The sequence below is a fragment of the Falco naumanni genome, chromosome 1 (assembly GCF_017639655.2).
Source record: "Falco naumanni isolate bFalNau1 chromosome 1, bFalNau1.pat, whole genome shotgun sequence".
Classification (NCBI taxonomy): domain Eukaryota; kingdom Metazoa; phylum Chordata; class Aves; order Falconiformes; family Falconidae; genus Falco; species Falco naumanni.
The window spans coordinates 16,256,660-16,280,561 of NC_054054.1; the positions used below are offsets into that span (position 1 = coordinate 16,256,660).

The 23,902-nt window shown below is 36.5% G+C and overlaps 1 protein-coding gene across 4 annotated transcripts in view; it reads right to left on the reverse strand.

Moving 5' to 3' along the window:
• Nucleotides 1-23,902, reverse strand: part of LRBA (LPS responsive beige-like anchor protein) — a 412,366-nt gene that overhangs the window by 74,237 nt on the left and 314,227 nt on the right. For all 4 annotated transcript variants that reach the window (XM_040582452.1, XM_040582440.1, XM_040582445.1 and 1 more), the window contains one exon: nucleotides 22,624-22,776. In XM_040582452.1, the coding sequence (XP_040438386.1) occupies nucleotides 22,624-22,776 (153 nt within the window). The remainder of the gene's footprint in view (nucleotides 1-22,623; nucleotides 22,777-23,902) is intronic.

Sequence of the window (23,902 nt, forward strand, 5' to 3'; positions counted from 1 at the left end):
ACTTGTCCTAATGCATACAATGAGCTAGATAATAACACGCACTACCCACAACCATTTTGATGTCACAAATGAAAGCATACAGTGCTGGACTGAAATCATCATAAACTGTATCCAGTATTCCCCTTCCTACAAAAACTGAAAATCCAGTTAAATTTGGTTTGCATACATGTACATATATGGAGAAATCTTGAAATGCTGCTTAACTGTTCCTGAAAGCATAATCAAGGAAAACTTTCAGTGACTTTATGTAATGGCCTTGCCACAGAGATGACAGAATTTGCTAGGTGTGTAATTCAGTGTAATTCATGGCTTAAATTGTTATAAATCAGTTACGTTAATCCCAATTTTTATTGGAACAACCCTCCTCTCCAGTTTCCTCACATGCAAGCAAACAATAAAACGACCAGTGCCTTTCCATGGGCAAGACATTATTTGTAGAAGCAGACAAATCTTTTTTTCTAGTTCATTCTTTTGTAACTAACCTGGTCTATATTCATCATTTAATTGTGGCAATATTGATGTTATTTTATTAATGAAAAACTTTTGGAGAATTTCAACCTCTAAATGAGAACAAGCATATCAGATGACCCCACGCCCTAACTCGTAAGGAAATGAAAGCTGCAAATACTGAAATATCATAACCTGCAGTATTAATGGAAATGACAGGCAGAGATTCTGCTACGTAAAAGCTTTTTAAAATTTTAAAGCATTTAAAAAAATCCACTGTTCACCAATTTAAAAAAAAAAATACCACAACTAAATAGCCACTTTGAAAACTAACAGAATTAGTCATAAAAATCTGAGAATTGATACTATAACAATAAGAATCACAAATGGATATATTTAGAAAAGTTCTGTTGTGTGTTTTTTTGTAAATTTGTTTTAACTTGATCAATCTCCCCTCTTATTTACATACTAAATACACAGTAAAGTGTAAAATCTAAAACTTCAATACCTCCTTTAAAACATGCATTCATAAAAACACCTTCATAAAAAGCAGGTAATCACAGGAATTTCTCATATAACATAGTAAACATTGTGGAAGACTCTATATTTATGTCACTTGGGCACTGTACATGCACTAAACAAGCCATTTAGTTTTCTTTTTTGCAAACATACACCAGGCCACATTATAAAGATTTAGCATAGCACTACAAAAAATAAGGGAAATGTGCTATGATTTATTAGGCAATTAAATGCATAATTACTGATTTATCCTTCAAATTACATATGAAAAGCTCTATTGTTGTGCGCTGAAATTAATTTTTTAGCATATGTTTATTGGCACTACTAAAAACTTTCAAACAAAATGTTCAGCTTAGTGTACACACACACAGAGAAATAAAGAAGATAATAAAAAATTTTTACCTGCAAAAATGAAAGGGTATATGTGGGAAAATTTGTGATTATCAAGATATGATGACAGTTAAAATTGTATCATTTCATATTTGACATAACTATATCTGTTTCTGCCCCAAAACTGAAAGTTAAAATATTGACAAAATATTTTCCTGGACATTGGAAGATGAAAAATACTAAAATGCAAAAGGCTCTTAAAATCAATTTGTATTAGTGGGTTTTTTTAAGTATTGCAATTATCTTAGCGGTACATACATTCTTACAATATATGTAAGAAATTCAGTATCACGCAAAAGGAAAAATAACGGTGCTTGTCAGCAAGAGATTCCTTAAAAGCTTGCGACTCAGTTATGGACAGAAACTTCATCAGCTGCCCTGTGTTTCCTTGCTTGTTTTCCAGTCATTTCATTGCCACTAGATGATAACATTACAATGTAATGCTTGGTATTTTGTTCTGCACAAAACTTGCGTAGGCAATACAAAAGCACACCGCAAAAAGCTTCAAATGGGACAAGACTAAGAATTTTCAGAATTGCCAGGAACAGAAAGCAATGGTGGCTGCCTAACCATGTAAATCCAGTAGAACACGGTACCCTCTGTCAGGATAATCCCATCTGAGCAGTAACTGCGATCTCAGGAGCAGAGAAGAGGGAGGAAGAGAAGACTGAGACCTTCATCCCTTCAGTAAGTTTGCACAAGAAAACCAGGAGGAGGAAGGAGAGGAGCTACACTGCCAGCCACCAAAAGCCACTATTCCTTCTTTCCAGTTACGCAAGAGTTAAGAGTTGAAAATCACTATAAAAAAAATTGGACCTCATAATATGCTGTAATTTTTATTTGCCTAGGAAGATTTGAGGCTTCAGAGTTCACATTTTCAACCTTTTATCCACAGAATTAGAAAACTGCTTTAGAAACTAATAAATGATAAAAGCTAAAACTCCTGCAAACTAACAATTTCAAGAGCAACAGCTTAAAGAGAAACACAAACTACAGCAAAATTTGTCCTGAGAAAGCCTGGTTTATTGGAGATTAAAAATGGAAAAACCTCAAAGAAAAGGTTTACTGCAAACTACAAGTAAAAAGGGATTGTAGACTAACTTCACTATATAACCTAAAGATCCTTCGACATAAAACAGTGGGGGTTCACATTATATTGAGTGAGACGTATACTAACGAACATTTTCAAAGGCCTTACAGCTGCTGGACCACTCAAGGGAAATAAACTGTTTAATACACCTAGTAAAAAGCACATAATTAATAAAAATATGAAAACAAGCAACTAAGTTTACATTAAGCCTTAAGTTAATATCGGCACACACAGAAGTATTAAATACAAATATTACCAATAGTTAGAATTCAAAAACTTGTTTCTGTTATAAAGGACTTCATTAATTCCATACGTACTGCAAGGCTTTTTTTTTTTTTTTTTTTTTTTTTAATACCTAAAGCCCAAAGACTTCCCCTTTAGAAAATCTGTAAGTTTGGAGTTTGGCTAAACAAAATCAAAACCATGCCACGCAGTCATTTTTTTCCCAGCCGCGTAAAATAACTCCATATACTTCTGATTAGACACATCATAACGACTAATACACATAAGTAGCACAATTACTGTAAGAAACAGAAGTATAATTTACAGACAAACAAAAATACCCATACTATCTGTCATACAAGTAAAAAAAAGAAAAAAAAAAGAAACAAAACAAAAACTCCAAACAACACAGCAAAGGAAGATTCAAGTACTGGTACAAATGTCGCTGTGAAACTCCTGAGAATGATTTGTTGGTTTAAAGCTTGTGTGCTGAGTTCAACGTAAGTAGGCACCGCAAGGGCTTAAAATACAGAATTCTGATTTGATTTTTAACTCTGTTCCCTAAGGAAATAAGCCTTAGGTGCTAAGCTCCTCATCAGTTCCCCTGTTTGACCATCCCTCCCTTAGTAACATGGAAAATTCTGGCTTATTTCAAGTGGACTTGAAAGATGGGTAAAAAAAGTCTCCAAGGTAATTCCATTTGTACAGCTTTTCAGAAAATCCACGGTCAGACACAGGCAAAAGAGATGAAGAGATGCCCTCACCAAGGGAAAGTCAGGCAGTACGTATCCTCATTGCCCACTGGATTGTATCTGGTAGGGCAGCACGTGCACACTGGCCACTTCATTGGCAGCCCCCAAAAGTGGTGATGTTTCTGCAGTTGCCGTGTCATAAGGAATTTTGGGGAGAAGCTGAAGTTATTGCTAAGGGATGAAGGGTAAGAAGCAAAGGACACATGCAGGACACGAGGTGAATGCTCATTGAACAACTGGTTACTTTTTCCAGGTAAGGGCTTTCAAGACAAACGTCTATAATGAAACAGATATTATCTTAAAAAGAAGAAGTCGTAACAATAATTTACGATTCTATTTTGAGAAAACTACAGGATAATGTTGGATATCTTCAGAATACATACGCAGTAGGAGGACACCCTTTTAAAGTTGCTTATAAAAATAAATATATATACCTGCTTCTTTAGTACTTATTTTTAAGTACTTAATCATACTAAATAATTTTAAAATGTCTTTTTAATGTACTTTATACAGATGCCCACAAATTAAAAAAAAAAAACATAAACTAAGTTCAACTAGAGAAATTACATTCAAATGTTAATGCTAGAGTTAGCAAAAGACACTGACATATTTTATAGCTTAACATGTATTACGGCTTTCACCTTCCTAACCAGCTACAAAATGTACATAAACTAAAAATATGCAGTATTTTTAATTAAGTAAAAGGAATATGGCCACAGATGCTAAAAATCACAGAGTTAAAACCCACGATGACTACAAGATTTTCTTAGGTAAAACTAAACTACAGAAAAATCTCTGTATGTCCCTTCAAACACTGAGCAGAAATCAACTTTCTCTTTCTGTAGTCTCACAAGCCACATCTGTCACTGCAAATTCCAAATCCAGATTTTGGAGAGAACGTGCGTGGTTTTAGGACTGCTACAGTATGATAGGAAGCTACTGTTCCTATGTATACTTAATATGAACCAGTCCCTGAAACACTAACTGAACATAAATTAAAAAAAGTGTCATTAATTTTATTTCACTCTGAAATCTCCATTACTGAGAACAATGGCGTACAAGGCAGAAATCCACTATACATTCTTACCATGCTTTGTGAAATTTGGCATCCGTCAGTGTCATATAAAACACATTAAAAAAGCAGCACTACCAGGTTTAGCACAAATATTTAAAGCAGTTCAGTATAAACTTTATGTCCAAATAAAGTCTACTAATATCCAGCAAGCAGTGGTGCAGCTGCATTAGCTCATGTAATGTTTCACACATGGAAACCAAGATGCAAGATTACCTCATTTATGGTAACACTCATAAACTACACAGTACACAGTAAACATGTCTACCCAGCAAATTAAAATATCACTGCACTATGCAGCAGCTGAAGCTATCCAGAACCTGTTTATAATCCAATAGAAACAGAAATTTGTCTTCAGTTCTGGAAGCAGGGGGGAGAGGGGGAATCAAAGTCTAAGTAAAATAAACTGCGCTGCAAGTGTCACTTGCCCCAAGACTTCCTGCTTCCCACAAAAGACATGCACCCATTCCGGAGATCAAAGGTCATAGCTTTACAATAGAATACATTGTAAATAGGTTTAAAATAATTGAATACAACTGCAAACCAAGGACTCATTTATAGCTTGCTAGGAAAAAAAAAAATATAGCTGTTTTAAGGCGTTCCGGTATATGAACTGAAACCTGCATTATAAAACTGCATCTGCTTCCAAACTACCAGATCACCACCTGCATACCAGTTGGATTTGGTCATTCCACAGCCATCTAAATAATGAAATGCTTTTGACTAAATTACACGCCACCACTGTTTTGATTATCCTCTGCAATGTCTGGAGGAGCACTAAAAACGGCCATACCTGCCGCCAAGAGCCTGGGTGCTCAGCAGCTCCTTCCTAGAGAAGTAACAACCACTTACTCTTTCTCTAACAGCCAGCATCAACACCAGTGCTGGAAATAGTCACCTGCGAGATGATTTATTTCTCCTGCTGTACTAATCGATCTGAGTTGACTTCTTCTGCAGCTGGCCAGTGGCTCAGTGCCCGGGCCGGCGGCTGCCCAGCCGGGTGGATGGTGCGGTGCTCTCTGCCCTTCTTGTGGCTCCCAAGGGCCAGGCTGACCTGCCCAGGACAAAACAGCACCTACCCAACGCCCCGAGGCGCTACCAGCATGCCACGTGTGTGAATACAAAACCTAGAGTTTGGGATATACTTACTAGGCATTTATAGCTACCTGCTCTTCTGGTTTTTGGTTGTTTGGTGGTTTTTTTTATAATCAACCCCAACATTTGCTAAAGGAGTAAAGCTATCAAACACAGATGTAACCATGTATTCTGCTCCAATTTGGTAAATCCATTTTTATTCAGTAACAGAAAAGGCCTCACTTCAGGGCTGAAACAGCTTAAAAACTGGAACATGAACATGCACAACACACACCTTACAATTTATTATAGCTATTTTTGCAGACCACAGAATCATTCACAATTTACAATCAGCACTATTTTTCAACCAACCAAAGCAACTATGTCATACAGGTCCACATTCAGTATCAACAAGTCAAATCTTTAGAATTATGATGGTTAATAAAAGCTCCTATAGCTCTTTACACGTCCAAAACCCTGCAACAGTTTTAATGGAATAATCCTATGAAAACCTGAAAGTTATGTTTACTAGGGCTTACCTGGCATGCAATCTGTCCCATATTAGCAAAGCTCAAACACCCTCCTTCAGGGCATAATAAATCTGGAGGTTTGTTGGGTTTTGTTAATATATTTGCCATCTCACCAGGATTAAAGGCAGGAAATAATTCCCTGATATTTACTTATCTCTGTTGTTAACCTCAGCTACCTCTATTAGACTAGCAATTATACCCCTACAAAACCATAATCGCTAGTCACAGCAAGAAGACAGTTCCATCAGAAGACTGAATTGATGCTCATTTTAACAATGACACATGAACAATTAACTACTGCCACTTCCTTAAATCAGTGGCTTTCAACCTGTGGTTTGCAGATGCCTTTGGTCTATGGGCTACTTCTAAGAGACCACAAAGGGTAATTAAGGGAAGTCTTGCCTTACTGTCAGTCGGCTTAAATTTGCTATACAGGAAAATGTACCTTCAACAGAAATTTTTACGGGGTCCCAGAAAAAAATATTGCTGGAAGGTCACTGCTGTAGATCTTTTCTTATGCAGCAGAAACACATCTTGGAATTTTTACAACTGTTTTGACCTCTCAACTACTGCTGGAGACCAGGTTTTCCCAACAAAACTTAAAGTCTGAAATGATCAGGAATTCCAGGGTAATGTGATTTCTGGTGGAACATTCACCTTTGTAGGTAGGGTCTGGCAGATTCATTAGCTTTTTTTTCCAGTTCTTCTGTTCTGGCAGTGTTTGTGACTGTTAGTAGAAGCCGCCTACAGAATACTTCTACATAATAAAATAGATTTCATCCAAGAAAACACATAACTGATAGATCTAAGTCTCAGAGTACCCTCTTTTGCCCTGTTGCATATTACTTATTCTAAATGATAAATTCCAGATTTTTTTCTTGGAAAAATCAAAATCCTTTACGTAGAATACTAGAAAACAACCATCTGCTCTCACCTAAAATTAATTTCAGGGGTCTTTTGAAATCTATGAAAACATGTAACCAATTCTTTCCACTTTATTCCACTAAAACAAACCAACCTCAAATACTCTGAAAGAAAAAAAAAGAAATCTACCAAGCCACATTTACATGTTTTCTTCTGTGTCTAACCCATTACGGAAAAAGGCTAAGTATACTGAGCACTTAACCTTAGTTTAAGAACAAGACATTAAGGAAACGTCATATCTAGAAGAAGGAGACTTTAAAGTCCTCAGAAATATAGTATCTTTGTCAATTTTTTGGCCATGCACTTTGTTAACACATTGGCCTTCAGAGCCATCTTCCCTTTCTCTATCACTTCATGAAATACCAAATAATTATACTGGACACAGACAAACAAATTTTTATCCTCACATAAACAAAAATATTGAAAATCCAGAGTTTATTTATTTGTGTCATGGAAAGACTGGTAAGATGTATATCAGAGCCCCTCAGTCTTTTGCACATTATGACCCCATAAAACAACAGAAAAGAGTTTCATGTCTCCTTTTCCACAATGTTCTTTTTCAACACATTTAAAAGAGAAAATACTTTTGTGTTAAACTCAACTTTTCTTGGAAAGCTGGATTTCATCCCTGCTATAGGACTGCCATCTAATTCTAAGTTAACTATACCAAGCTTTTTACAAGTACTCACTATTCAATCTATATTTTTGGTGGTATCCAATTTGATACAAAGGTTTCTAAAACTGTGATTAGTTCCATGATTATTCTCACCATATTTCACAGTCAAGGTAAGATTTGTTGAGGTTTAAACTGACTTCAGTGGTTTCTGTCCTGTCACACTATTTCTAGCCATTCATTCTCGATACCCACTTACACAAACACAACTATTTGTTGGCTGAATGGAAAAGCAAATGAGAACTGACCCAAATTTAAAAACAACACTTTGTCTTTTCTTTTGGAATTTACAGAATGCTTAATAGTCTGAAAAATGTACCCTCCTAATACTTTCAAAATAGACACCCATAATTAGTAGGCATGATAGATTATCATCTTTAGCCCCCTCTGCATTTATAACATAGAAATAATACAATTTCCTCATCACATGAAGGTCACGTAAAGGTAAACTTAATGTTTGTGGATGACTCAGATACTACAGAATGAATATTAAAGAAAAGGCCATGTGGGATGCTGTTTTCAGAACAGGGTTCAAACAATACAGTACAATAAATAGGATTTGAAGCTATATAAATGTAACAGTATGGAGAAAAAAAATCACTGAGTAACTTATTACATGAGCCCTGTTCATCTTGTAGACTGAATATAGCCAGCAGAAAAGTAACAGCATGTGATCATTTGATTAGAGGCTACGTGTTAAGGCATAAGCTAAAGGGAAATGCATCCATGGGATACAGGTATAATTTAATTTTTGTTTGCCACGTACTTTAAGTCCATAAACTTATTCCATAAACCCTACAAAGAGAGAAAAAAACACTTCAGTTGTACGACATAGTGTATGAACGTGTCTCTATGCAATTTGCAGTTGATTTCTAAACTCATTAAAAAAACAATGCAGTAGGTCATGTAGAATCATAGTTCTGAAAGAATTCACAACCAAAATACACTTTTGTCATGTTTTCCTATTGCTGGCTTTGTGGAAAGGCCCTTCAGCTACCAAAGCAAACAACTGAATGATGTGAATTCAGACATGTAATGACTGTAAGGTCAGCACATGACCGCTCAGCATTCATGACCCCAAATTAAGAGGTATTACCCTCTATCTACTAATCCTTGGGTCACAAATGTACAGCCTACTCCAAGAACATTAAAAATTCCTGAAATTTGCTTACACCCCACTGCTTGAAAGATAGAAAGCTAACATGCATGAAGTGATCAGATAAGTGAAAGGGGCAGTTCTGTTCTCAAACACCATATTAAAAATACCATGTCTTTCAGTCACTTTTTCTGTTAATGAATACCACTATGATTTTATATTGAAGTATTATAGACATACAACTACATTCTGAAAACAAGGATTTTAATTTCACATATTCTAACGTTTCAAATCCAAAATAGAATTTTAAAAGGACAATATAAAAAGAGGCTACATTCATCTTAGCAGTGAATGCATTCAGAAGGTATTACTAGTACAACCACACTACATGGGATCCACAAATTAAGTTCTACGTTTTGGCAGGGTGGCTTTAGTTCTTAAGCTACATAAGACTGTATGTTTGCCACTTTTAGATTTTTCACATCATGCAGAACATGTAAGAGGCCGCAACAGTCATTCTGTTGGTAAGACTACATAAAGGTTTTTACTGAAAATAAAATCCTAGCTTTTTATACCATCATGACATGTTTTATGTCCAAAACGTACTTGTTAAAACAGCAGTATTTACATTTGCCACACTCATTTGTTACAGAAACTGCACATTTTTTAAAAGAAGATAATTCAGAAATGAGACCTTTGTGGAGACCGAAGGACTTGTGTTAATCTTTTAGCTGATACCAGATACCACTACAAACTTCATGCCTAATGTATGAACCTAAGATTTCAGGAAGATATCAAATAGATTTCAAGTTCCTGAATTAGGATCTCCATGTAACCACTGGAGACTTCAAAGCTGTCTGCATTTATCAATCCCTCCCATATCCCCGTCATTTTTGTATTTACAGATAGTAACACAAAAAGACCCAGAACTAAACAGATCTGCCCACTCCATTGATTCCTCAGTGTAGTTTCTCATTAGTTTCTTGTGAAATGCTCTGCTTCTCTGCCTGTATCACAGCTTTCTGTCACTCAGCTCCTCTTCTCATGTGCCACCACCTTCTCTGGCCTCTTTGCATAAAGTCATCTTTGGACTTGAAACCCCTGATGTGTAGCATTTTATTGCAGTTCATAACTGGCCCCTGGCAAACATAAATTCTGAAGACTACTTCAGCTGGGTTTTTTCCTTACTCTTTTGATTCTCATAACATCCTAAACCTCACGATAAAAGGAGCAGGAAAAAGACCAAAGATGTGTGATTCAGAAGTATCCATCTCTAGGAAACCCTGTGGCTCACTTCAGGGAATACCAATGGCATAGCTCCCTTACCTTCCTCCTGCGTTGGGACTTACTCTTGTCAAGGAAGTGAGAAAACTGACATATAACAGAGATGGCCATCTGGCAGACCACGCAAGACCCAGCTTGCTGGGTGGTTTTATCTGATCCTTTAGCATGCCTGCCCATCACCAGCTCAACCAAACTGAGGATAATGTTTATACATGCTGCAGCAGAAAGATGTATGAATGAAATCAAAATCAGCAGGATTTATAGTATCAGATATAAAAATGAGCTAACATGACTGTGTTGATCCAGACAGAAATCAAATTAACCCCTGAGCACATGGAATTTACTCATTTCTAGTGGACAGCCCAGCTCATGGCTGTCTATGTGGCAGCTGAGTCAGCACACTACTTATACCTTGGGTACAAGGGCCGATAAACGGGTCATAATCAGGTTAGATGACATGTCCCATAGGAGCAATCACAACGCAAAGCAAAACTTTCCATTAAGTGGTCACCCATGGCTACAACAATAAAATAGGCACTTCTTGCTGTATTTGGGAGAGAAACATCCAAACCTGAAAGAATTCATGTGATTATTGCTCTCTTCTAAACTTACTCTAAACCACTAATGCATATAGGGCAAACTCCAACTGAGACAGAGTTCAATAAACATCTGAAAAGCCAGAGAGGAACAGATTCTGCTAAAAATCTGTGAATGGCTCTGATCTGTCCACACTAGCAGTAAAACTAGGCTTAAAAAAGCTCTGGGTATGAGCTCTGTTTGTATGCAGCTTTGGAATGGATTTTAATCACAGCTTAATTCTGGTGTATACACAGCCCAAGGGTGTGCTGCGTGATGTGCTTGCATCAGTCTGAAGGGAGGATATTGATGGTGCAGACATCCAAGTCTGCTGCAGTACAGCTCCTTCATGTGCTTGTAGCATCTTAAAGAAAGGTTTAATAAATGAACTGACTATAAATAAAATAGCCTTAGCAGAATATGCAGCAAAATTGAATTCCTAGTTTATTTATATTAGTTTAGGCAAAATACATTAAAAACCTATCATTAAAAAAAATTATTCTGTGATTTATTGTGAAAGCAGAGAACGCTCCAGCAACTCTTGGAGCATACCCTCACCATCTTCCACTCCTAATCCTCATTACAAAGTTCTTATTCTGCCTCAGAAAGCAGATGGCAAGAGATAATGTCAGTAACAATTAGAAGGCTTCACTGCCTTTAAGGACTCTTCTGTCATACACTTGTAATATTTTTTTCAGAGATTTTCAGAAATAGGATACTTTGCACTATTTTATTCAAGGCATACTGTTTGGAACATCCCCAAAACAATTACACAAGTTTTGTTCTATTGGTTTCTTTCTTTCCTTTAAGCAATGGATAAAGTTGTATTTTCTATTAATTAAAAATAAAGACATTATACATGAAAAGTCCAACACTACTTGTACAATGTGTTGTACACATTGCAAAACTTAAACCACTTGAGTTTCCTAATATTTTTAATCAACTTCCTCTGAACTACTTGCATGATGCTGAACTTTTCATGTTTTTATTAGCCCAGTTCAACTCTCACTAACAACTAACTTGGATCAGATCCAGAATTTCTACTTTAAACTGTGGCTTAAAGAAATCCTACCCATTTGGACAAGGACAAACACAAAGAACCTCACAAGAGTATATATTATGTCACTTTATCTATGCAGAATTTTGTCTGCTTATGACCTGTCTGAATGCCAATTATATTTTTGCTATTATTAATATCTTTAATCTTGTTTTAAAAGCTGTTGCTTTTTGTTAACAAATACCAGTCTACCTAAATAAAAGCCAGAGGAAATAAAACTTCAGAATGAAAAGAAAAAAATGCTGAGGGGTAGGTAGGCTTTGTATGATTAATATGTTGGAGATTCATTTTGAACATTAAGTATTTAAGATGGAGAAATGAAAATTACTTTCATAAAGAAATAAGCCAGGCTGGCTTGTTTCTAGAGCCTTTGAGTTACCTAAATGTTATCTTTCCATAGCAACACCATCCAATATCCTCCTAGTAAGCAGCTATGTTAATGGAAGATATACCTGCCCTCTGCTGCTCGTTAAATCTCCCCTCTGCCAACAACTACTTATGCCTCAGATCTCCTACAGACACTACCAAATGAGGACCCCCTAAATATTTTTGTTGAACTGAACCAAGCTGGACAGCTAAAACATTTTTTAACTGGTTAAACTAACCAGGAAAGGGTGAGATGAGCACAAGCAGGAGAAATTCTAGCTCTTGTGTTTTTGCTAATGGTCCTCCACTTCAGAGGGAACTTCCACGCTTCAAAAGCAGAACAATTATATTGGTTTAAATTGCAGGGTATACAGTATTTGCAGCTATTAGAGAATGAAATAAGGAAACCAAAACTGGTCTTTTATTGGATTTGGTTCTGTAGTTGACTATAGCTCTCACAAATTTTACTAATGCAGTTCAATAGATCAGCAAGTACTTAAAGGGATACCTTGCAGGTAGCATGTGCATCCTTTTATCTAATAAAGATTGAGAGTTAAAATTACAACCCAAGAGATTTGGGGTTGCTTGAATTGCTTCAAAAAGAGAAACTGGAGAAGGAATGCACAGTATCTGACTATTTAAGTGTGGACCAACTATCTGACTAAAGGAACTGACTGCTCGGTACCTTTATTACTCGGGTGAGCATGACCATGATTGCCAAAAGCCTGCATTTGTTTTGCTAAATACATTCTCCTACTTGACTGATGGGCTATAGTTTGGCCTCCTTAAACCAAAAGGGCTACACCTGAACTTCCAATTAAAGGGTAACAACTGGCAGATGTGAGGGAACATCTAGCAGGAGGTTGATGCTGAGCAGATGGGCTGGGGTGCAGCAACCTTTTCCATCAGTTTCCACCCACTGCTTTTGCAAAAGCGCATAATCATCACAAGCTTGACACTACACTTCCCCAGCAGCAGTACGATACTCCCTGCAGAGCACTGTGCTGCTGAAGTTAAACTAATATCAGAAACACAGCTAACTAGAGCTTGTCTAGTCTACAAGTCCGCACGCTTGACAGCGGTTTAATGAGATACCTACTTTGTGACAGACAAAATAGTTAAAGAAGTTTCCACTCCAAAATGTTTGCACTTGCACTGCATTGTGGTTACTATGCCTTTGTTTGTGCCAATGCCACTGCCGGTAGAGCATTATTGTAAATCAGGTTACTCAAATAATCACCTAGGTTAGAAACAAGGATTTTTCATATCGTTTCAGTGATGTAGTTTTAAGTATGGCTTCACAAACAATTGTTCCTAAATAAAGACACAGATGGGGAAATGTGGTGAGGGACAGAAAGAAGAGATGGAGGACTTACCTTAGCTACATCCCTGCAAGTCCCCTATGTTTTGGAACTATGCCTTCAGGTTTTCCTTTCTATAAAGCCAGAAGATGTGTTGTACAGGACTAAAGCATCGTTGATTTGATACAGTCAAGGAAAAGATCCTTCTATTTATTAGAGCAAGAAGAGGTGTGGTACTGTTTCTCTCATGAAACTCTCATATATTCCTCTAGAGCTTGTCTTAACCACTGAATATAAGATCTTGCATTTTATATTACATGTTTTGTACTGCCTAACAAACTGGGTATCTTTTAACAAACAAATGTCCACAGTTTGTTTCTGGTTCCTGTTGTTAGTCTTCATGTTCCTGAGTCTAATTACAGATTCTGAAAAATATGACCTTGTAGCAAATTTTAATTTTCCATTTCATGAACAATTTTTACATCCTTATGTTATGAAATACAGAATGCCATTTCCCGATGCATCTTCTCAATACTATTCATTATATTATATACTTTTATTGTTCTCTTTCCTACCCTCCTCTCTTCCAGGACAGAGAAACTCTCTTCTCACATGAGGGTTTTTTCTATCTCCACATCATTGTCATAAACTTCCTCTGAACCCCAGATGGTTTTAGCAACATTACTGTTCCTCATCCCAGGCTTTCAAAAAGTGGAGTCTTGCCAGGGAAAAGCACTGAAAGCAAAGCCTCAGCTGACTTTTTTTGTACCCTTCCATGTAGGGCACAGATGGCCATGTTTTCTCAACCCCTCCCCTACTTCAGCTGAAGACCACAAATTCTCGCTTTATTTCTCCACAGCTCAATGTATGTTACCATGCAAATGTTACCAAAATCTCACTTTCTTTTCCAGCACCTAGGGTAGAAACTTCTCTACATTCTGACCACATTACAAGTGCTTGATTTAGAACAAAAAACCCATTAAATTCAAATTTAGCAGTGTATTTTCATGTATGATCGATAAATAAACTTTAGACAACACTGAAACAAATCCTACACCACCATATCCTACCGGGTCCCTCACCAGCATTTTCTGTTGCACGGAATTCCTGACCATCGCTAGCTTGCCTTACCCTAGAGAAAAGTTGGGAGTATTTCTCTGCAAAGCAACTTCCAATCACAGACTAATTCTTAGTAAAGCAAGTAAGAAACTACTATCGCTTTTAAACTTTTTTTTCTCCCTTACTTATACTGAACTTGTGATGCAGTTTTTTCTATGTTAATCAAAATTCTTCACACATTTCCAACAGCATCCCTCAGATAAGCGTTTACGGGGAGTGCCCAGGCACAACATTCAGCGAACAGACAAACAGAAGACAGACAGATTTAGTGAACACCTGTTAAATGGGGCAATGGCTCCAGCACAATTGTTTCCCACTTCATTTCACACAGTAATAACTTTAATGTCCTCCATGGACCTGCTTTCAAACACCAGTTCTACAATATCAAACAACAAAAGTGCTGAAAGCAAATTTAATTGCCTAGATTGCTTCCAATCAGCTTTTTTTGGATAAAAGCAAATTTACCTACCTTAGGTTTCCTTTTTTTTTTTTTTTTAAACTGTATATGCTCAAACTGCGTTATCACTTGGCTTTTTATAATCCTTCCTGATTGCATATCATTCTCCTCCATGTTTTAATATTTATCATGCTAATTCTCTTACCCTATTCGAAAATCTGCATCTTTCATCACTGGCTTCAATGTCCATAGTTCTAGTTCAGGCTTTGTTTCCTTTTGACTCTTCTACATCCATCCTGGCTTTTTTTTAGAATTTAACCTCCTTTTTGTTTCATTTTGCTCTCATTAAAAATATTTGTACGTTTTAGTTTTTCTCCTGCTCACCTTGTTTAGTCTCAGACAACACTAAGATAGATGCATTACCAATAGCTGTGTAATGTCATAATGATTAGCAAGTAATTTAAACTGGTTTTAGAATGTGATAGGTTGGGGTTTTTAAATAGGAGAGAATTATGCTAGGATTATTTAATACCTTGAACTTTTTGATTTATGAAGATTGGCAAATTTTTACCTCCTAGCTTCTTTTGGTTGGTTGGGGTTTTTTTTTTTCCACAATAGCAAAGACAGACAGACTGCCCAGGCAATCACATTCTGTAATTCCATTAAACTTTCTTTTTTTAAGAAAAGTGACATCTGTCACACTTTCATAAATTATTTAAATGCAAGCATGTGTAGACTTATTTTTCTTATTTTACTCTGCTTACAGTCTTGAAGTCCAGAGTTTAGTTGTAACTTCAGTAAAGTAACTTGCATGCAGAGTTTAAAGAGATGGTAGGAATCGCAAACAAGATGTAATGAAGGTATTGTTATGGAAAGAATAGATTTTACAAACCTTGCTTCCCTGTTTACATATCTGGATTGGATATAAATGAGATCAATGTTTTGGCAAAAAAATAGTGATACGCTACCTAGGTTACTGTTTTCATTGAAATGGCAAAAATAAAAAAAGGTTCTTACATCACCACATTAGCTTTTTACTGTATGTTAATTTTGTCCTACAGATGCTCCTTTCCAATATATTCCATCATATATATTAAACGCTGTCTTCCAATATTAACATATTTTGATGCGTTATGAAACCAAGACTGAATGCTTTCAGCATTCTTTGGACAAGTTCTATTCAAAAGCATGGCTCAAGTTCACTTTTCATTACCTCCCTCATACTCTTGAATATATTTGACTTTCATTGTATAGTAGTCTCCTTTACAAATTAATCAATAAAAAATCTTACCTGAAAATTAGTAAAAGCAATATTTCAACAGAACTAAATTTAAATAAATTGAATTACTGGCCATATTTCTTAGATGGCACTTCGATAAAAATTAATTATTCTTATACACGCAGAGTCAATTGTACACACAGAAAAATTAGTCTACTTTTGTTTATTCCAAGATTTTCAGAATCTTTTCTAATAGGCCATATTTCACATTCCTTTAGAAATATTTCTTTGGTGTTGGTATGCTACACGGACAGACTGCAAGGGAAACCAGACAATCCTTACAAAGGCGCACTGCGGTCATGGAAGCACTTTCTGATGAAAGAAGGAATCCTGCTGCTTAAATTTACTCACATCACATTTCTTCAACCATTTAGGAGACTTTCTGTGCTACTCTGCCTGTTAAGTAGCTGCATGGTGCAGCCCCTGTGCTTCCCAGGACTGCCTTTTTTCCACAGACAAGGAAAAACATTGTGTTAAACAATATAAAACTTTTAAATACACAAAGTCCAATATGCCAGAAGACTGAACCTTTCACACCCACCTTTGCTGAAGCAGAATATTCCTGACAACTTGCTGGATTAGACTGTTAAGTCTATGAGACTTCTATGAATGGAAATGTTTATTTAGCCTGATACAAGGAATCTTACCTCCTGCACAAACCTTTTTCCATAGTCACAGCTTGAAAGCAGCATAAAATGAATGCAACATAGTGTTTTAAGATGCATTGTCAATAGTTATGTTTAAACATACACCTATTTTAAATGCATTACACACACACGGCATAGAAATACAAGTATTTGCCAGGAAAAGCATTTTACTTTCCAACTTAGATTTTCTATTATAAATATATTAAAGTGATTTTTTCTAAAAAATTGAAATGCTTATAGAGGTAATCGATATCCTCCCTTCAGAGAATATTGTATAAATCTTATACTGTATATAAATTACAATTTACAAAGAAAAGCCACAAGAAACCACTAAACATCAGAAATACAAATGGAAGTAACATTTCAATCACATAGATATTTCAGGAAGTAAAGAGTTTGAAAGAACTGGTATCAAAACTCTTCTCCTTTTTCCACTGTGATCCATCACCTCTCTTCTAGATGATCAGTTATCTAACACGCCAACAGGATCATCTAGGAGAGCCTGAGTGAAGAGTTCACAGGGCTATGATTTTCCTTCTCCTGTATTCTACACTCACATTCCGCAGACATTTCTGACCAGCTGGGATTGCCAGAAGCACCCTCATCACGCAGTGCACACAGACCAACTGCACTCTAGATTTCTAAGACTACATTGAATCCCACTTCAACCAGAATTTCAAAGCAGGTGCTGTTCAGGTAACAACTCTGATGTTGCTAGTTAACCCACTTTCATTTGAGCCTTTTTGCTGCTCTCTAATGTTTTAAACACATGTAACGAGTGAGCTATTACCAGCAATATATGATTAATAATCTAGCACTGTATTGCTAGTAATCTGCACTTCTGAGCCTTAATTCATACAGTTCATATCCACATTATTTTCTACAGCACTTGCTGTAACACCTTTGTAAATACACAGCTATGGAACCAGGAAAACCACCATGGACATATTTTTCCAGCATATTACAAAAAACCCAGTACATTCCAAGCTACAGGCACTACCTTAACTGCTGCTTCTGTATCTTTAACTAATAGAAATAGTTTTAATAGACTGAAAGTAGCATAATCTTCTTGAAGCCAACTTGTATGGTTTTTTTAATCTGTTCACTTCCCATGGATAGGAGAGCATGAAGACTCACAAAATCTCCAGTTCTGAGTATTGTTGGTGTGGTAGTTGGCAGGAAATGTTGTTTTTTCACTGTTTTTTCGTGTAAGATGGAGTAGCCTGTGCTAAAAAAGTAATGCACCGTACTGACCAATAATGATCCTCTAATTCTCCCTGTAGATCCTTCTTACCAACCGGTCATTCTTAATACTGATACATTTCGCTCCACCAAAATTTGCATTAGGGTGAATGGCTGGTCTACCATTTCTCTCCATTCTACTTATCATGCCAGGGTAAATTTTGTGTATAGTACCTTTATGTATTTAAGTATTTCATTTGTTTCAGAAAGCATCCTAGCTTCCAATCACTACATTTTCAATTACTTGAAAATTGGATTTCAAAACTTTCAATCCAGCACAGTAATCTCATCAGTATTCTAATTTGTCCTGCATTTTCCCCAGCATTGAATCAAATAGATAAACCACTAATCATGAAAGGACTAAGTCTGCAATAAAGCACAAAATACTTAAATTGAGATATATTGCGGAAAGCTGTCTTAACAGACCTCAACAACTTTATTATCAATTCTCAATCTAATTCTCAAAAAGCTGAGGCTCATCAAAACTACGTGAAATTTAGTTATTATCAGTTGGTTAATAGTTTTAAATTAATTCTTACCTATTCAGACATCCAACCTTCAATGACAGGAAAAAATAAACCACTCTACTATTTAGAACAAGCAGTACTGTGTTATTGGGATTTTTAGCTATTCCTAACTATCAGTGGGAAGTATGAGACATTTCCTTGGGCTGCACCTGGTCTTTGTGAACGTCAACTTCGTCATGCATGATAAGAAAGGCATTTAAAATTTCTATCAACTTTAATGGAATAATTAACACTAACTCCAGCAAGTAAATTTAAATTTCTAAAAGAGAAAACTATTATAAAGGAGGGCAGCTTACACAACTAAGACTGTGAAGCCAATAAAAAGACCCCCAAAAAATCTAAGTTTTAAAGTCTATTTCAGTGCCTGGCAACTACTGCTATAGTTTTTGTTTAAGATTTCTGTATCCAAACATCTGAACATCTGTATCTTTAAACTCTTCCCTTCCCAGTCTACTTCCCACTTCTTTTTCCTATAGGTCTCTCAGAAGCATGGGACAACCAAAAAATTGTTGGGTATTTTCTTTTTGTTGGATATCAGACCAAGTTAGCATTCTCCCCTATGCTCACATACTAAAAGCCCTAGAGACATCATAACTTGGAAATAATAAAAGGAAGGATGCAGTAGTATGTTGCATTTGAGATTTTTCTCTTTTGTTGGGGGAGGAATTATAACTTTATCTCATTTAAAAGTTTGTGGTTTACTTTTATTAAGCTAATACTATAATTCTTATTATACACATATGTATGTGTATATTACGTGTATATACATATATGTATAAAAAAGATGGAACTATACCATAATACAATTATTGTCAACTGCATCTGTGTAAACTGGAAAATATTTTCAGATATCTTCGCAGTTATTCTGAGGCATTATATACAATAGAGCGCTTTAGAGCTGTACAATAAGGTTTCATAACAGAAAAAAACCCACCACTTTTCCATCAAACTGTAGACTGTTTCAGAGAAAATTATTTCTTCCCCCACCCCCCGCCTTGATTTGTGCTATTATAAAATATTGTGCTATCACAAATACAAAGTACCAACTGTATGCAGAAGCAATACATGTATTTTACGCTTCTTCAACTGGCTTAGAATGGCATCTTGATGCTATCATTTAGCTCATCATGACATTCCATCAATCAAAACCCAGTTTTAATTATACAACATTCTGCTTTTTCTCTCAGAGCAAACACAGAGGACATGTGTGACTATCTATTTCAATTAAAATACATACTCTGTAGAATTAAAAATAGGTTGGGAATCACTTTTAAATCAGCTATCAGCCTGTCAATTAATGTTCTGAACCCCTGCTATTGACCCAGTACTGTACAAGCTGTTATTATGCACTGTCCTACATATCATCTGTTCCCCGGGCTGGTTGGTTCCAGAAAGACAGACAGCTGCAACAGTATATCCCTGCTCAACCTGAGGACCATCTGACTTTAATTGTAGCACACAGCTTGATGTGGGTCTGGTTATGAGAAGCCAAAGTATCACACTGTAATAATCTGGAAAAGCAGAAACCTGCCAACACAAGGCTGCAAACAGGGGCTTGGGCTGTCTGGCTGGCTGACGGGCTGCAGGAAATATGATTAATGAGCAAGGTATAATGATATCAGGAACCCGATTAGCACCACAAAAAGGTCACAGATCAAAGTAGTATGCATTTCATGAGCTTCAATCGTTGTAGAATATCTGTGGACTTAAAGAGGTAAACTGAAATGCAAAGGGGAAAAAATATCTATGTGTGATAGCTTACAAAATAAGCACTTAAAATACTATAATCACTATTTCATCTGAACCAGGGAGCAGTAAGGAAATATTAACTGAATGAATCGGTCCGTTCCACACTGTAGCAAGCTCTTTTTGCTAGCGTTTGTGAGGAACTGATCTTTAAGCATTCTTCCTAAACACACCTAGTCTACTTCAAAATAAAACAATGCTGATGGTATCCAATCCACTAAATATTAATGAGAGAAAGCAATTTAATACTTGCATGTAATTTTCTCAGTTTTATCCCACTGAAAAAATGGCAGATTACAGAGGGCATCATCCATACCAGCACTAACAGGGCCACCACTACCATGATAAGGTTAACTACGTCACACAGGAGCAGTTAATGCAATTCGTTGGCACAGAGGTTTGAATTTAATATTACCAGACTGACGAAAAGTTGGTGTCTGTATTATAGCACCAGCACCAGGGACCTACAGTGTTATCAAAGGGGACAATGTCTGGCACACTTTAATATACCATCACCTGGTAAATGATTTCTTACATTTGTAATTAACTTAAGCTTTAAAAAAAAAAAAATCTGTTCTGTCCAATTATACGATACTTGAAAATTGCATGTACCTGTAGAAGTCCATCCTGAGAACGCAGCACAAGTGAGACCTATCAAAAACAGCTGCAAGAAAGGCATCCACTAGTAGCAAAGGTTTTGGGAAATGATGGGAGGATGAGGGAAGGGTGACAAAAACCTGGAACCAAGGCTAGAAATAAGGGAGAGAAACCTTAAGAGCGAAAATCTTAGAATGGGAGGAAGCAGGAGATGGAGAATAACTTCACAGTGGGGAAGGCCAGATCTGTAATTAATAAAATGAGAACTATATTTCATGCAAAAGCTACAATACAACAGTCACAAGAGATGAAGGCCACAGGCTGCCTTGGACAAGTCTGCTTAAGAACACAGCTTTGCATTTCTCAGGTTTTTCTGAATCACAGACGCACGCCAAGCTCAAAAAGGTGTCAGGCTACCTCCCCAGCCTACTACCTATCAGCACAACTGCAAGATCAAAAGTTGCGTCTGAATATGGTTTGCCAAGTAGTCCTGCTAAATGTTAGTGTATTTCATACCTCATTTAAATAAAATTTGCACATACTTCTATATGAAGCAAAACACTAAATTCACCTAACATAATTTGTGATTATTACGGTGCACCCTAGAACTGCCTGCAGGAATCCAGGCCAAATAACATTTCTGAAGACCACGGCATCATGTCACCAGTAAAAGTGCAGCATAAAGCATTCTGACAACGTACACATCACAGATTCCTTCTGATGTGACTGTTCTGCAATTATATGAATATGAGGTCTGATGTTCCGCCAACAACAGAATTTTTTCAATTCCCCCTTTCTAGCTTAGGAATATTAGGACATTATTAAGTCTAAGCCTGGTAGCTGAAAAGTTTTTGAGAGTTTCTATGCCTTAATTCAGTATTTCCCAGTTAGCTGACTACCACGTGAAAATGCAGCCTCACTTGTCAAGTTGCATTAAAAAAAGCTTCCCTAATTTATTTATTTTAGCACCACTGATGCAGATTCCTTTCATTCTGAAAAGAGCCCAGGGTAACAGCTTTGGGCATGTGCTGTAACACCAACAATGACACTGTAACAGCTATTCTGTAATTCATTACACTGCCTGGAGGGCACCCTGAAGCCAGGCAGTGCCAACAACCCGATTTTCCTAAACAGGGAAGGGAACAATAATACAGGTTTGGGGAATGAAGCAGGCAAAGGAGAATTCAGTTCTATTTTCTTGTAAAAAACACTCTGAAAAATATCACTTTAATGGAAGAAATGGAAAAGGTGGCAACAGATTTAAAATGCAGCCTTCTTTCCCGAGGCGTTCACTGATCTTTGGAGCTAAATGGATACTAATATTAAAAAACCCTAAAACTGCATTTAAGTAATCAGAGTGACAAATATTTCTATGATTAAACAAGCTTTTTCAAGTCTTCTGTGAAGTGACAATTCTATTAGCTCTTTAGAACCACAAGAGCTGACATACAAATGGGATAAGATCTCCTGCGTACTTAGACCACACAAACTTTTTTTAGCAATTCTAAAGAATGACCAACACCCTATGCCTTTTTTCTTCCAAAACTTGTAAATCTAACACTTCTTCAGATTATTTCAGCCATATTCATACGTAAACTACAAATAGCTGTATATTGCAAGCAAAGAGCCAAACTATTTCAGAAGAATCTTGCAAGACCAACATTACTTGACCGATACTAGAAGATAGCCATCTTACCAGTCTGTTTATGCGAACAAATTCTTCTGGGGTTTTGGCCCATGGTGGAAGTTCAACATCAGACACAACTGTTCCATCATCCATTACTCCAAGATTGTAATTGTTGCTGTTGACAAATATCTCTGGGAGGTAATAGAATTCAGGAATCAATTCCTGTAGATAAATGAAAAACAATGCCATGTTATAAATTCTGTCACAGGATGCACTTTGTCATGTTTTAAAAAAAAATGATTAGAATGTCATTAGGCAAAGAGAACACACAAAATCCTCCCACATCCCCCTCCACCCCTAGAAGAAGGAAATCCCCTCTTTCATACTTTCTACAATTTAAACCTTTGGATAGGATAAATCCTAATGTTTGCAACACCACAAAGAACTAACACACAACAGGCTATAAAACAAAAAGGTCAAAACATTGGGTTTGATTGCATATTATCCACAGAGAAACTTATACAACTAAAGTAATAAACATCACCTGGTAGAAATAGTATTCAGTGGAAAGCAACAGACAACTAAGGGTGTTAAGAAGTTGGGGAAAACTGATTCTTTCGCATTCTAATACAATTCATATTTTAAAGTGCTAATGTGCAAATGGCATTAGCATTTACAGAGTTTGCCTGAAAGTAATGCCATGTATGTTAATTACAAAGGTGTAAAACCCAGTTATAGTCCTAACATAAAGGGTCTAAGAACTTAACGTTAAGGCTATTATCTGAGATTGTTCAATGCCCAGAAATATATTATTTTTTGTAAATTCTAAAATACCTGGAGTTATACCACATGTTCAGAAAAAAACCCACATGGTCAAAGCTGAATCAATCAATATTTTTCTTTCATGAAAAGGTCATTAACTCAATTATGTGTCCAATTTATAATTACAGGGAAGCATTATGTATAATTTGACACACACACACGAAAAAAAAAGGAAGGAATTGCACGTGGTTACAAGGCCTGTGTATGTGCTAAATTCCTTGTGAGGAGCATCGCTGCTTTGAACAAGAGTGCTCTATGGGGCTGTGCCTAACAGGAGTGGAAGGTGGCAGTTACACCTCCAGGGCTGGCCCACTGGGGCAATTCTGCAGGCAGAGCCTGCTGGGCTAAAGACGACTCAAGAAAAAAATGGAAGCACGTACAGCAAAAGAACTGTAATTTCTAAGTCCTATGAAAAAATCAAAGCAATGCTGATGGTTAAACAACGAAATTTTTTAAAGCAGAAAATGGTATATCTAGTGCAGATTTGAACACAACATGCTAGGAAGCAAAATCCAGCTCAAAACCA